Consider the following 12,544-nt stretch of genomic DNA (forward strand, 5'->3'; position numbering starts at 1 on the left):
ACATTCCATTTGAATGGCAATGCCCATCAACTTCTGCTGGGCGGCCCCCTCAAATATTTTGGAGGGGGCCTAGGAGATGGTTCTTATGCCTATAATTAATGTAGGCTGCCTACAATCAATGGGAGAGGTGGTAAATGAAGATCTGGGGGGGGGGGGGGAGGTGAGAAGTTTGTGAGCTTTAGTGCCAAGAATTTGGTTAGGAAATACGAGCTTCAGAAATAAAGTGCATGCATTTCGCTTAGTAATAAGAAACCTCTGTTTTTAATAATACAGGGTTGTTGTTGTTTTTAGATTTTACGGTTGCTTGTAATGGCAACTGGTGATTAATAAATATTTATTATATATTGGATTACATTCTTGACATCCCTGAGACCTTGGGATTGAGGTTGATGGCAGGTTTATAAGCTCATCAAGGAGGCCAACAAGGTTTGGGAAATCCTGGTCTCCCCTGACAGACAGCAGATCCCAGAGAGAGAAATATCTGCCTCATCATCTGCTACCTGATTCTTTTGGAGCCTTCTAGATGCAGAACATGTGCTCTGCCACTGAGATATGGCCCTTCCCCATAAACTGGTGGGTTCCTGCCAGCACTGTGCTATTGTGGCAGAAACCAACGGTGTCACTACAGTGGTAGATGTTGCAGGGCCACAACGGGAAACCCTGCAGATCAGGCACCAATTCCCTGCTTCGTGTACCAGGGCTTCCAAAAGGTGTTAAGTCTCTCTGTTCTGCAGGTCTCAAAACCTTTTTCTAGCAACAGGGATTCAGTTTCCCCAAAAGAGTTGCAAGCCTTGTGACCTTGCCCCTCTCCAAAAATAGTAAATGCCTGCAAGTTGCCTAGCATTCATTCCAGTTGCAAGCATTACTATTCTTACTTAAAATGCTGTTTTCTATAAAAACAAAAAGAATAAATGAAAACATGCAGTGACTGCAATTTTTCCCTGGCAGTTTATTATGGTATGAAGGAAAAAAGAACATTTTGGTGTGCTTGAAGTGGACATTGTCATACAAATGGATGCTGATGTGGCCATTAAAATCGGATTACACAAAGTATGAACATTGTTGAAGAAAGCTTACAGTAGAACGGAATTCTTTTATAAACAGACTCTTAAATATACATTTAACAGGAAAAACATCAAAAGTTAAGCTATTAGCGTTTATAGACATTTTATCTGGGAGGTGAGAAATGGAAAAGGGGGGGGGGCAGGAAGGACAGTCTCATCAAAAACAGAGAAGAAGATACGAAAGTTGTTTAGAACTAGGAACAGATAGCCTGCAAACTGCAAACTATACACTGCAAACTGCAACTATACACTGCTGAGGTGCGCAAGCCAGAAAGTGTTTCTAATTGCTGAAAGGCGACATTCATGCTTTCAGGCTTGCATGCGCTTCTGACACAGATAATTTTCTACAAAAGCACTTGGTATTTGTCACAGTCTTTCAGATCAACCACCTTCTTACCCTGTGAACCAGTTCACACATACGCTTACATCACTGCTTGCCTACTCATCACCTGGTGACTTGTAGCTGATGCAAGCGGCAAATATTATATCTTGAGGTGATTCTGATGCTCGGCCTGTGGCTCGTCTGTATGGGCAACTCATGGTTTGGTGCTGTACTCATTCAGCACAAACACTGATTGTGTGGAACAGACCTGGGTCAACCACAGCCATAGAAAGAGCAAAAGAACAGTGTACAGGTTGTTGGCACCTTCAGTCCAGCAAAAGAGCTTGCCACAATGAGCTCCTTTATTAAGCAATTTACTTGGATGAATTCCTGGGCCTGGTAGGGATTGAATTATTGTTGGCCAGATCAAAACTGATTTTTAATTCAGTTGATCTGTCATCTTAAATTTACATGGGCTTGGGAAGGCAAGGAATGTGGCAGTCCTTGCTTCCCGTTGACTCTGTTTTTCTGAACATAAAATATTTGATGCTGTAATACACAGTATTACTGAAACTAACATTTGCATATTTAGAACAAGATGTAACTCAACTCCTCTAATATACCAAAAAATAAGAAAGGAGAGAGAGAGAGAAAGAAATAGAAATAGAGAAAGAGAAAGAGAAAAAGAGAAAGAGAAAACGAGAGCGAGAAAGAGAAAGAGAGAAAGAGAAAGAGAGAAAGAGAGAGAGAGAGAGGGAAAGAGAAAAAGAGAAAGAGAAAGAGAAAAGGGAGAGAATAGTCTATAGGATATTTACAAAGAGTCCAGCAAAGAAGTATAAATACTTCCATATTTAATGTTTAGGAAAACATAATTTACAAAAAATATTCAACTATATATACAGCGCTATTTGAAAAATCTGGGAGAAAGGTGAAGAGTTAGTTGGGCAAGTTAATTAAGAAGGGGAGGATTTCTATTATTATTATTATTATTATTATTATTATTGTAAATGCTTTTTTTTTCTTTTTTTACTCCTGCACAGATTATTTACATACCCATCAGCATCATCCCTCAAGAATCACACGTGTCCAGAGCTTTGTTGCCCCAAAATGTCATCAATCATTGTCAAATTATTCAGCCACTCTTCGTCGCTGCTTCCGCTGCCGCCGCTATTCTTCATGAGATTATCGATAAAGTCAACATCGCTGCAGTTATCAGGCAGAAGGGCATCGTTTTGCTGGACCATGAAGTCGTACTGGGATTGCATCTCAGAGGCAGGGCTCATTCTGCTGAACGATCCTGACGACTGGCCGGCAGAGCCAGCATAAGTTGGTAGGCCGACTGGGTGTGCAGCACTGAGCTGGCTAAAACTGGTTATGCCTTGCGGCATTGGCTTCATGACATTCATCGCTGCTTGCAAAGGTACTCTTGTCAGATTGGGTCTCAGGTTCTGGTTATTCAGAGGGCCCAAGTTCTGGCCTGATTGTCCCATACTGGCTTTTTGCATCTGTCTGGCATGGACCCCAGGAGCAATCTGATTGGGTGGTGCCACAGACTGGGTAAACGACGGACCAGAGAGATTTGGCCTTGCATTCTGCTTCGAGAAGATAGCATTGCCAGAGAACTGCTGCATACTGGCATCCATCTGGCTTTGATTTGGCATCCTTTGTGACCACATCTGAGGAGAGGTGGAGTAGACGTTAGCCATTCTTGGCATCGTCTGCTGCCTCAAGTGCTGCTGCTGCTGCTGCTGTGAAGTGTGGCTCGATAGGGAACCAGAGGCAAAGCTGGCCAGCACCATGCCAGGCCGAAGGGTAGGGTGGCCATGAACCGTTTGCATTCCGGAACTCATACCCAGGGGATTTTGGCTTTGCCGCATTGGGAGGCTGAAATCGGCATTAGGTGGGTACATTCCTGGCTGCTTGTTGGGGTTGTGTGCAATCATCACCACTGCCCCAGGATTCTGGTTCACAGGGGCCATCTGAGTGATCCCAGAGCCCAAGGTACTCTGCAACATTCCCTGGGGAGATGACATTAGTCGGTGATTTGGAGAAGGAGTCGACATGGACTGGGTGCAATCTGCTGACATGGGCTGGGAAACGGCTGCATAGAGGAACAAGCAAGGCATTAAGTTAGGAAGAGTCTGGGCATTGAGACTGGATTCTGCACGCATCATTTCAACTCTTTAAGCACAAAATATCATACAAATATAACACACACATCCCAGTGCCACTTTTAACCGTTGCAAAGCTAGTTTCTCTCTCTGCTAAATAGAGTAAAGCTGTTCTGGTTTAATGGTTCAAACACAATTTGCCCTAGAGACAAATTAAATGATCAGCAAGATTACAGAGTGCAACTCTTGCTAGGCTTCAGCACTTCGGTTTGCAGGTAAACCTAAAATCTTATGTTTGAATGCTCCTCCATGTAAAAAAATTCCCTGCACATGGAGAACCAGTCTGTCAGGGATTAGCTGGGGCCAAACTAGAACCCTCAGCTCCCAACAAGGTGGAAGGGTAACCTGAACATTATTCAAACATGTTTTAAAAATCAAACTTATCTGCTGCAGCTCAATTTCCTCTGCCGCATCTCAATGATTTATTTGTTTATTTATAGAGTTGCTATATTCACATTTCACCAGTGGCGTGTAAAATCTATCCATCCAATTTAGAACCAGTAATTTAAAATTGTGAAGCCTGCATTTCAAATATCTTAACTTTTCCAAATTCCACAGTTCAGCTCTAGTTTGCAAATGCAGGAATTGTGTTATATGAAATTAGCTTTGCTCTGCTGAAGTCCACGTTGCAGAACCTACAGTTCGGAGGCTATCACAACTAGAACTTGACAGCACCTTAGGCATGTAACCCCTTGTATTCCAAAGGACCCTTCATTTTATTAAGGATCAGGCTGGCTTATGCAAATCAGAAATGGAAGGCATGCAAGATCTGCAAGCAGGATATTTATGTATTATTAAGAGTTTCCTTGAAATCCCTGAATTAAAACAGCACACACAAAAAGGGTCAAGCTTTCGAGAATATGCTCTCCAACTCCTTACCAGTAAACTGATTCATCAGCTGCCCCACAAAATGACCCCTCTGCTCAGATGATACTCCCATCATGCTGTGTCTCTGCTTTTCCTAGGCGAAAGGGGAAAAAATGTTCACATCAAATACAAGTTCCACTCTTTTGTTGTTGTTGTTGTTGCAATTATATTTTATTAAGTTTCAACATTTTAAACATACACAATCAATACATAATTATAATTTCCCCTCTTATTTTTGTCAACTTCCCGACAACTGAGTGGTTATTTCTCCCCTTCTGTTGCACCCTGTCATTCTCTTAAACAATCTCATTGGGTTGAGATCCAGGTGAAATGGGAAAGGGCTGCAATAGAAGGGTATTCCCCCCCCCCCATTCCCCACCACTCTGTCCTCTCACTCTTTCTCTCTCTGTTTCTCTCTTTCAGAAAAGGATGAATCGCGTATCAGTTTTCTATTCCTTAAGGGCTGTTAGAAAGCACCATTATGCTTTGTATTTTAAATTGAATTATTGGGAACCCCAATGTTGGTGGGAGGCAACACATTATACAGAGATCATGTTCACATATCACTGTTGACTGCTACAAAAATGAACCTTTGCAATTGGAATAGTGTGACTAAGTAACAACAATTCCCAATAATGCATGAACTCAAGGAATTGTGGTTTCTTCAGTAAAAATTTCTTGTGGATTTACATTTGAACCAGGCATAGAAGTTTGGTTTTTAGTAGAGTTAATAGGGATTAGGATATTAGTTAAAGTATTTATAGGCTGCCTTTTTGGGCAACACCATCAAAAGGCAATGTGTAACCCCGAGACAAGATACATTTTAACACATGTATTTAAACAGAAATAAAAGCAAATTAACTTTTAAAGCTTTCTAACACATGTCCTAATCTAGCCAGGCAAACACATTTTGGCAGAGTGATTTTGGAACAGGTAACAGAAAGACCGGCTATTGATTTTCTCCCCATATCTAGCAAGGTGGTGTGGGAAGGGAAAAGAGAGAGAAACCCATGTTTACCAGCTGTAGACGACTGGTTGAAAGAGCAGAGACAGGTCTATATACTTTAATACGATGTCTTTGATAGCCCTGGAACAAAAGGTTGCATTTCAGTTCCTGCATCCAAGTTGAAGAGCTGGTTTAGAGCTCCAGCCCACCCATTAGGCAAGCTGATCACTTTGTTTTAGGTGGCAGTTTGGGATGGATGCTAGACCAGCGACCCCCCTCAAGTCCTCTGCTGCTGACTGCCCCTCAATGCTATTTTGCTGGCCAGCCAGCCAGCTGACCACTGCCAGCCATTGTCCAGCCCCAAGACCCAGCTGCCTGTACCTTGGAGTCTAGGAGCCCTGCTGCCACTTCGACACTGCAGCAAAGTGTCACTTCTTGAGGGCTGCCCAGTCTGCTTGCCTATGTCTCGGTCCCAGGAAAGGCCCTTCTTTAGAACAAGGCGTTGCAGAAATTTAGTGTGAAGGATTTTAACAGCATCTGCTACTGCCAAAATGATGGCAACATCGGCCCTCTCCAAAGCCTTGCTCCAAGGAAAGAACCATTTGTTGCTGAGAACAAGACACTGGGCAAGATGGCCCAGAAGCACGCAGCATGAGGAGGTGATGGGAGGACCAGAAGGCTGCAACTGGTGGGTGGCAGTGAAATGTGTTGCATTGGCCCTGAATTCCATTATTAATGAAATTAATGCTTTGTCCCTTTGCTGGGCAACCTGTTTAAGAATGTAGACAAGACGTGATCTTAAGGTCTCTCCAGGACTAGGGAAGTTAGAGAGGCGGAACCACCTCAATTAACTATATGTGTGTTTTCCCTCCACACTGTAATCTCATCCAAGAACTGAGCATTTGTGCACAGAACTGAATATTTGGAAGACCTCTGTTTTCATTTAAACATAAGTCAGTTTCTAGCCATGAATTGGGATGGGGAGCTGTGAAAATAGGCCCTGGAAGAAAGAAATGTGGGCAGTGGTTTGTAATTTCCATGGATTTCAAGTGGGCAGGTGGTAGTTTATAATAAAACAAATGATGTAAATTAATAAATGGAAGTGTGCTTACATGGAATAACTTCAAATCAGAACTGGTCTTTTCTGGTCAAATAAACTGGTCACCTTTAGCACAAGTTTGTGCACACACACACAAGAATTGCACATAGTTTTGCCCTGAGTATTATTAGACAGATCCCCAATAAGTTGTTTCATTGCCTTCCCTCTGAGACCACTGAGTACTGAGACCACCAGCTGTCTTCAATAACCATCTAGGAACAATCTATTTTGGTTATAATATACAGATGGGAGAGTGGGAACATATGAGGACAAAAGGGTTAAAATACACACTGTGTTATGATTTAAAAGAGAATTTTCATGTAAAGATGTACCATTGGTATCTAAGTCCTGAGAAGTTATTTAGAATGTATAAAAATGTTCCAACTGTTTGCTGAAAGTGTCAAAAACATGAGGGGACATTTTATTGTGCAAAAAAGCTAAACACTATTGGATACAAATAGACACATTGATACAGAAGATTCTGAAGCTTAATGTTCAACTCAAACCAGAACTCTTCCTGCTGGGACTAATGGATATACAGTCATACCTCATGTAACGTCCGCTTCATGTTACGTTCTTTCAGGTTATGTCCCACGGCGACCAGGAAGTACTGGAAAGGGTTACTTCTAGGTTTCGCCGCTCGCGCATGCGCAGAAGTGCAAAATGGCATCACGCGCATGCGCAGAAGCGGCGAATAGCAACCCGCGCGTGTGCAGAAGCGCCGCTGCGGGTTGCACTCTTTTCATGTTGCGAACAGGCCTCCGGAACGGATCCCGTTTGCAACCAGAGGTACCACTATACAACAAGAAAAAGAGTATGCAAGATTATTGCAATACATGAACACAGCGGCAAGATTCTTATATGCACAAAGCTGGAACGACCTACTATGGAAGAATGGTTATTGAAACTAATGGATTTTGCTGAGATAGCAAAGTTGACAAGTTTAATTAGAGAAAAATCATTGTTGACATTTATTAACGACTGGAAACCCCTTATGGGCTTTTTGCGCAAAAAGGAGAATGAGCTTGTGATATCTGGGTTTGAAGACTGACATAAGGTTGGTTTATGGAAATCAGAAGAGTTAGATACTGTTATGGAGCAAATTAAGTCTATAAAGCGGATAGATGGAGAATCAGAAATCTTTTTCTTTTCTTCTAAGTTTTTATGTTTAAAATGTTTGGTATTTGATTCTAACTTTTGCTTATCGCTTTTTCTTTGTTTCTCTTTTCAAGCTTTAATAAAAATAGCTTTTGTAACAAGTGAAAAGAAAAAGGAAGCAGTCCGTCTCTTCTTTTCGAGCCTCACTAGGTATATTAATATGACAACCCCCTCCACAAACCCACAAAGATTATATACAGCCTCTTATGAACTTAACTTGTGCCTCCCTGTGTCCTGATTGAACACATCCATGCATTTGATCACTGCTGCTTCCTTCTCCTCCTCTGTTCTGTCCAAGAGGGAGAGGCTTTTCAAACCATCAAGCTTTCCTACCTGCCTTGCTCCAACTCGTCTGGGACCCCTAGAAGACTGCTTAAGTATTTACTCTTGCTGTCTTTTAATTTTCTTTGTTTTTTGGTGGGGAGTACGCTTTGCCCTTTCGGCAGGAACAGAAATGTATCTTGATTTTTTTTTAAATACCTTTGGGAATTTAAGATTTTGTTTTGATTTTGTTTTTTATCATTTGCATTATTTGTATTTGCATTGGTGCAGTTGTTCTTTGTGAGCCACCTTGGGGGTGATAAGTTATTGGGAGACTTCGAACACCAGTACTGCTTGCCGAAGAAAGGAGGGCTGGTGATCAAGCATGAGGAAAGATGGCTCCCATTGCAAGACTTCAATCAAGTACCACAACTGCTGAACTAACCCTAGGGATAACAGCATTGCAATTTAAGTTCCACCACTCTCCCGTGGTAATCTAAAGAAGTCTCGTCACTTGAAATAACAGCCCTATCAGCAGTCATCTGGCTTCCCAGAGAAACTAAGAGACCAACCTGTAGCTGCTGCTGCTGCTGCCGTTTCATTATCTGCTGCTTCAGTAGATGGTTCCTTATGTTACAGCCATTCACCAAGGCTGAGGCTGGGACTGCAGGTGGGATCTCTAGTGGCTCCTGAAGTCTAGCAATGATTTGAGATCTCTTTAAAAAAGGGGGAAATATTGTTACTCTTTTAACCAGGACAAACACTAAAAGGGCATTTAGACCATCTGTCCAAACTTTCCAGATAAGACTAATGGAGTGGCTCTCAGTTCCAAAATCACACCGAAGCCCAGTTGTGCACCAACCATAGTTTAAAACCAAAACCATGGTCTCAGCTTCCAATCAACCATGGTTTAGAGATTACCGTATTTTTCGCTCCATAAGGCACACCTACTTTTTGGGGGGGCGGATTCAAGAAAAAAAATATTATTAAAAGGGAGTGCTGAGCAGAGCCTGTATGGATCCCAGGCTCTGCTCAGCGCTCCCTTTCATGAGCCACGTGGAGCGTGTGTGCGGCGCTTGCAGTCACTGACGGGCTGCCCTTCTCCCTCCTCGGGGAAAAGCCCTCAAGAGCCGCACACACACTCCGTGCAGCTCTTTAAAGGGAGCGCAGCTCTTGGGGGCTTTTGCGGGAGGTAGGGGAAGTGAGAGAGCCTCGCTCTGTCCCTTCCCCCACCTACCGCAAAAGCCAGGGATAGCCTCGCGAAGCCTCCCCAGGGCAGCGGGATTAAGGCTCCCCACTGCACTGCGGAGGCTTCGCGGGCTACCCCAGAGCTGCACAGGAGCTTGTTGGGGCTGGAAGGGGAAGCCCAGGTTCCCCCCTTCCCCCAGCCCCAAGGACCACACATTCGCTCCATAAGACGCACAGACATTTCCCCTTAGATTTTAAGAGGAAAAAAGTGCGTCTTATGGAGCGAAAAATACGGTATCTGCCTTGCTTTCCTTTGGTACAGTTCTCCCATCTCTAGGTACAGGAACTTCTAGAGGAAGAACCACCCATCATCAATATGACTTGTCTATTCAGAAGTCACCCCAACCCATATTTAAGCTTCTGAAATAATGAGGTATCTGAATTGTGCAACCAAGTTCCAGTTCCTGTCTATGGGGCAAGTAAGAACTGTTGTGCATCTAAGCAAAATAAGGACAATGTGTCATACTGGCTTGTCAACAATCACTCGCCCAATCCTCTGCATCCAGGCACATGAGCTTTTGCAAACTGAGGAAAAGCCACTTGAAGTCTGGCTTTACCCCCTTTTGGGCAATTACTGTAAACCAGGAATCTTTCTAATGTTTGTAAGGCCAAATATCATCTAAATTACCAGAAGCATTCTCTCTCTCTCTCTCTCTCTCTCTCTCTCTAAGACAGAGAAAAAGAAATAACTGTCCCCAATATATTCATGTTTGTCCATACCAGGTGATTGTGAATTTCTGTAAAGAAGGACAAGAGGGCCATTGTGGAAAGCTGAATGGGTTGGGCCAATTAAATTTTATTTTATTTACATCCCGCCAAGGCAGCACGCACATAATAAGAACAGTTAAAATGCACCCTAAAACTACACACCACCACAGAAAAATACAAGAACTAGCCTAAACCTAGTTCATAAAAAAGGCCCGGTGGGATAAAAGAGTTTTCACTCCACATCTGAAGACCAGTGGAAGTGAGGATCTCCAAGGAATGCGAATTCCACAATTGTGGAGCCACAGTTAAGAAGGCCCTGTCCCTAGGATATACCAATTTGACTTTCATCAACGAGAGGGCCTCCGAGATAAATGTGAATGCCAAGGAAATTGCTATGAGAACAGGTACCATATTTTTCGCTCTATACCAGACCACAAGACGCACCTAGTTTTTGGAGGAGGAAAACAAGAAAAAAAATATTCTGAATCTCAGAAGCCAGAACAGCAAGAGGGATCGCTGCGCAGTGAAAGCAGCAATCCCTCTTGCTGTTCTGGCTTCTGGGATAGCTGCGCAGCCTGCATTCGCTCCATAAGATGCGTCTTATAGAGCAAAAAATACGGTATGTCTTCAAACAGACCAAACCAGTTCACCACAAAAATCAGTGTAACAGATGCTGGCCACATTAATCCTATCAGTTTCCTGGTAGATAAATTTTCATCCAATTAAATTATTATTATTATTATTATTATTATTATTATTATTATTATTATTAGCATCACCACCATCATCTAAATTTGTATACTACCCTTCATCTGAAGATCACAGGGTGGTTTGCAACATAAAAATAAAAAGGGAGAACACAAAATACATTTTAAAAACCCCCAATAATGGCCCTCCCACAAACACATTTAAAATGCCACATGGTGTAAATCAGCCCAAGTCCTGCTCTTAATGAGCTGTGAAATGCAGCCTTCGAAAAGGGAGGGCTAGATGAGGTAATAACCACAGGTATCCAAAGCATATAAGTAAGTGTCTGTCAACCTTAAGGTAGGATATAATGTGTCTGATCTGTGTTGAATTACTAGAACCAGGAATTGGTATTTTGGCCCAGATAGGAACAGCCTGTAGGAGGAGATATTTTTAAAGCATGCATTTATTTGATCCCATGTTTATACTCAATTATCTACTGGCCATTTTCAGGCTGTACTGTTGTAATGCTATCTTTGTGGGAATGCCTTTAAAGATGCTTTTAAAACCTTCAACCATGGTATCTTTCTGGAGCAGCTGTCTGAGTTAAAGGTGGGTAGCACTGGTTTCTGGTGGTTCCAGTCCTACTGGGACAGTCATTTCCAGAGGGTTATGCTTGGGGAGTGCTCTTCAGCACCAATTAAAGTGCTGGTTTTAAGCTACAAGGCCATAAACAGCTCAGGACCGCAATACCTCAAGCACTGCCTCTCCCCATATGAACCAGCCCAGACCCTGTAATCTTCCTCTGAGGCCCTTCTTTGTTTACCTCTTCCACAAGAGGTCCAGAGAGGAGAACAGGAGAACTTTTCTTTGGTGGCTCACCATTTGTGGAATGCCTCCGTAGCACATTTTTAGGTGCCAAGCAAAAAGAAGACTTTATTTCACAGCTCATTAAGAGCTTAATAAAATGCCATCTCCTGTAATCTGAAACCCAAAGATGAGCTATATATCTGACTACATTCTGTTAGTCTGGAGTGCAGAAAGTTTTGAGGTACTCAAAGCAACGTCAGGCAGGACGCCAGAGTTAGCTAACTTTACAGCTTGTTTGAATGGCAGGGAAACACAGGGAAAAGTAATTTACTATTGCAAGAACCTTGCATCACTTTGGCCAGGGCTCTTCAGTGTTCTCCTACAAATCCCTCATCTAAGAGGAAGGAGGAAGCACCTCTGGATCATACATGGTGTTAGAAACTGAGATATGAAAGCTAGGAGCTAAATGGCACCTTACACCTAGGTTACGGGAACAACAACGGCATGTCTAGGTGCACTGTTTTAGAACAAGAATACAAAGCTGAAAATGAATGATCTGCAGCTGAAATATTATGTTCATTTTTCACATGGTCTATTCCTTCCCCTGCCCACCCCCCTAATATTCTTAAGAGGGTCTCTTCTCCAGTCTTCAGAGAGTAGCTGAAAGTGGGGAGGCAGAAAAAGGTCCTCCTTTCCTTCCACTCTGCAGTTTTACTCTCAAATCTTAGGCGCAATACTGTGCCCAGAGCTCAGAAACTGCTCAGGCTAATGAAATTTCCGGTCACAAAATGTACCTAGAATAATGGGAGTTTCGAACACTGACGATACAGTCCATAGTGGGTGAGCTGAAGAGTTTGTGCTGCTCTGTTTCTTAAGGCTATCACAGAAAGCAACAGTACTGGCCTGATTTACACTACCTGGGGCCCTCATTTAAGAATTAACGCAAGGCTGGATCCCTTAGATGGCAGTCTTGGGCATCTGCAGGGGACCCAAGAAAAGCAAAGGGGCCCACTGTCCCAACAGCACCATCATTCTGGATTGCAGGGGCATGCATAAAAGTTGGGAGGCAGAATGAGAGAGTTCTCGGTTTGCACACCCTGATTCCCCCAGATTAAAAGGGGAGCCACTGAAGTTGTTCGACTCAAGGTCTTACATATCCTGGAACTAGCTGCATTTGGGTGGGGGGAGGCAGTGTTGAGGGGT

The 12,544-nt window shown here is 43.0% G+C and overlaps 1 protein-coding gene across 24 annotated transcripts in view; it reads right to left on the minus strand.

Annotated features, from left to right (window-relative positions):
- Positions 1–929: 929 nt before the first annotated feature.
- The window catches only part of MAMLD1 (mastermind like domain containing 1), a 134,113-nt gene continuing 122,498 nt past the window's right edge, over positions 930–12,544 (minus strand). For 11 of the 24 annotated variants that reach the window (XM_083422445.1, XM_083422428.1, XM_083422435.1 and 8 more), the window contains 4 exons: positions 8,461–8,604; positions 5,443–5,511; positions 4,437–4,518; positions 930–3,487 (listed from right to left, as the gene is read on the minus strand). In XM_083422445.1, the coding sequence (XP_083278571.1) occupies positions 2,463–3,487; positions 4,437–4,518; positions 5,443–5,511; positions 8,461–8,604 (1,320 nt within the window). In that variant the 3' untranslated portion in view covers positions 930–2,462. The remainder of the gene's footprint in view (positions 3,488–4,436; positions 4,519–5,442; positions 5,512–8,460; positions 8,605–12,544) is intronic. The other 13 variants (XM_083422440.1, XM_083422434.1, XM_083422433.1 and 10 more) reach the window with 2 other exon arrangements.

This window comes from Podarcis tiliguerta (assembly GCF_965153285.1).
Source record: "Podarcis tiliguerta genome assembly, chromosome: Z".
In the NCBI taxonomy this organism is placed as follows: domain Eukaryota; kingdom Metazoa; phylum Chordata; class Lepidosauria; order Squamata; family Lacertidae; genus Podarcis; species Podarcis tiliguerta.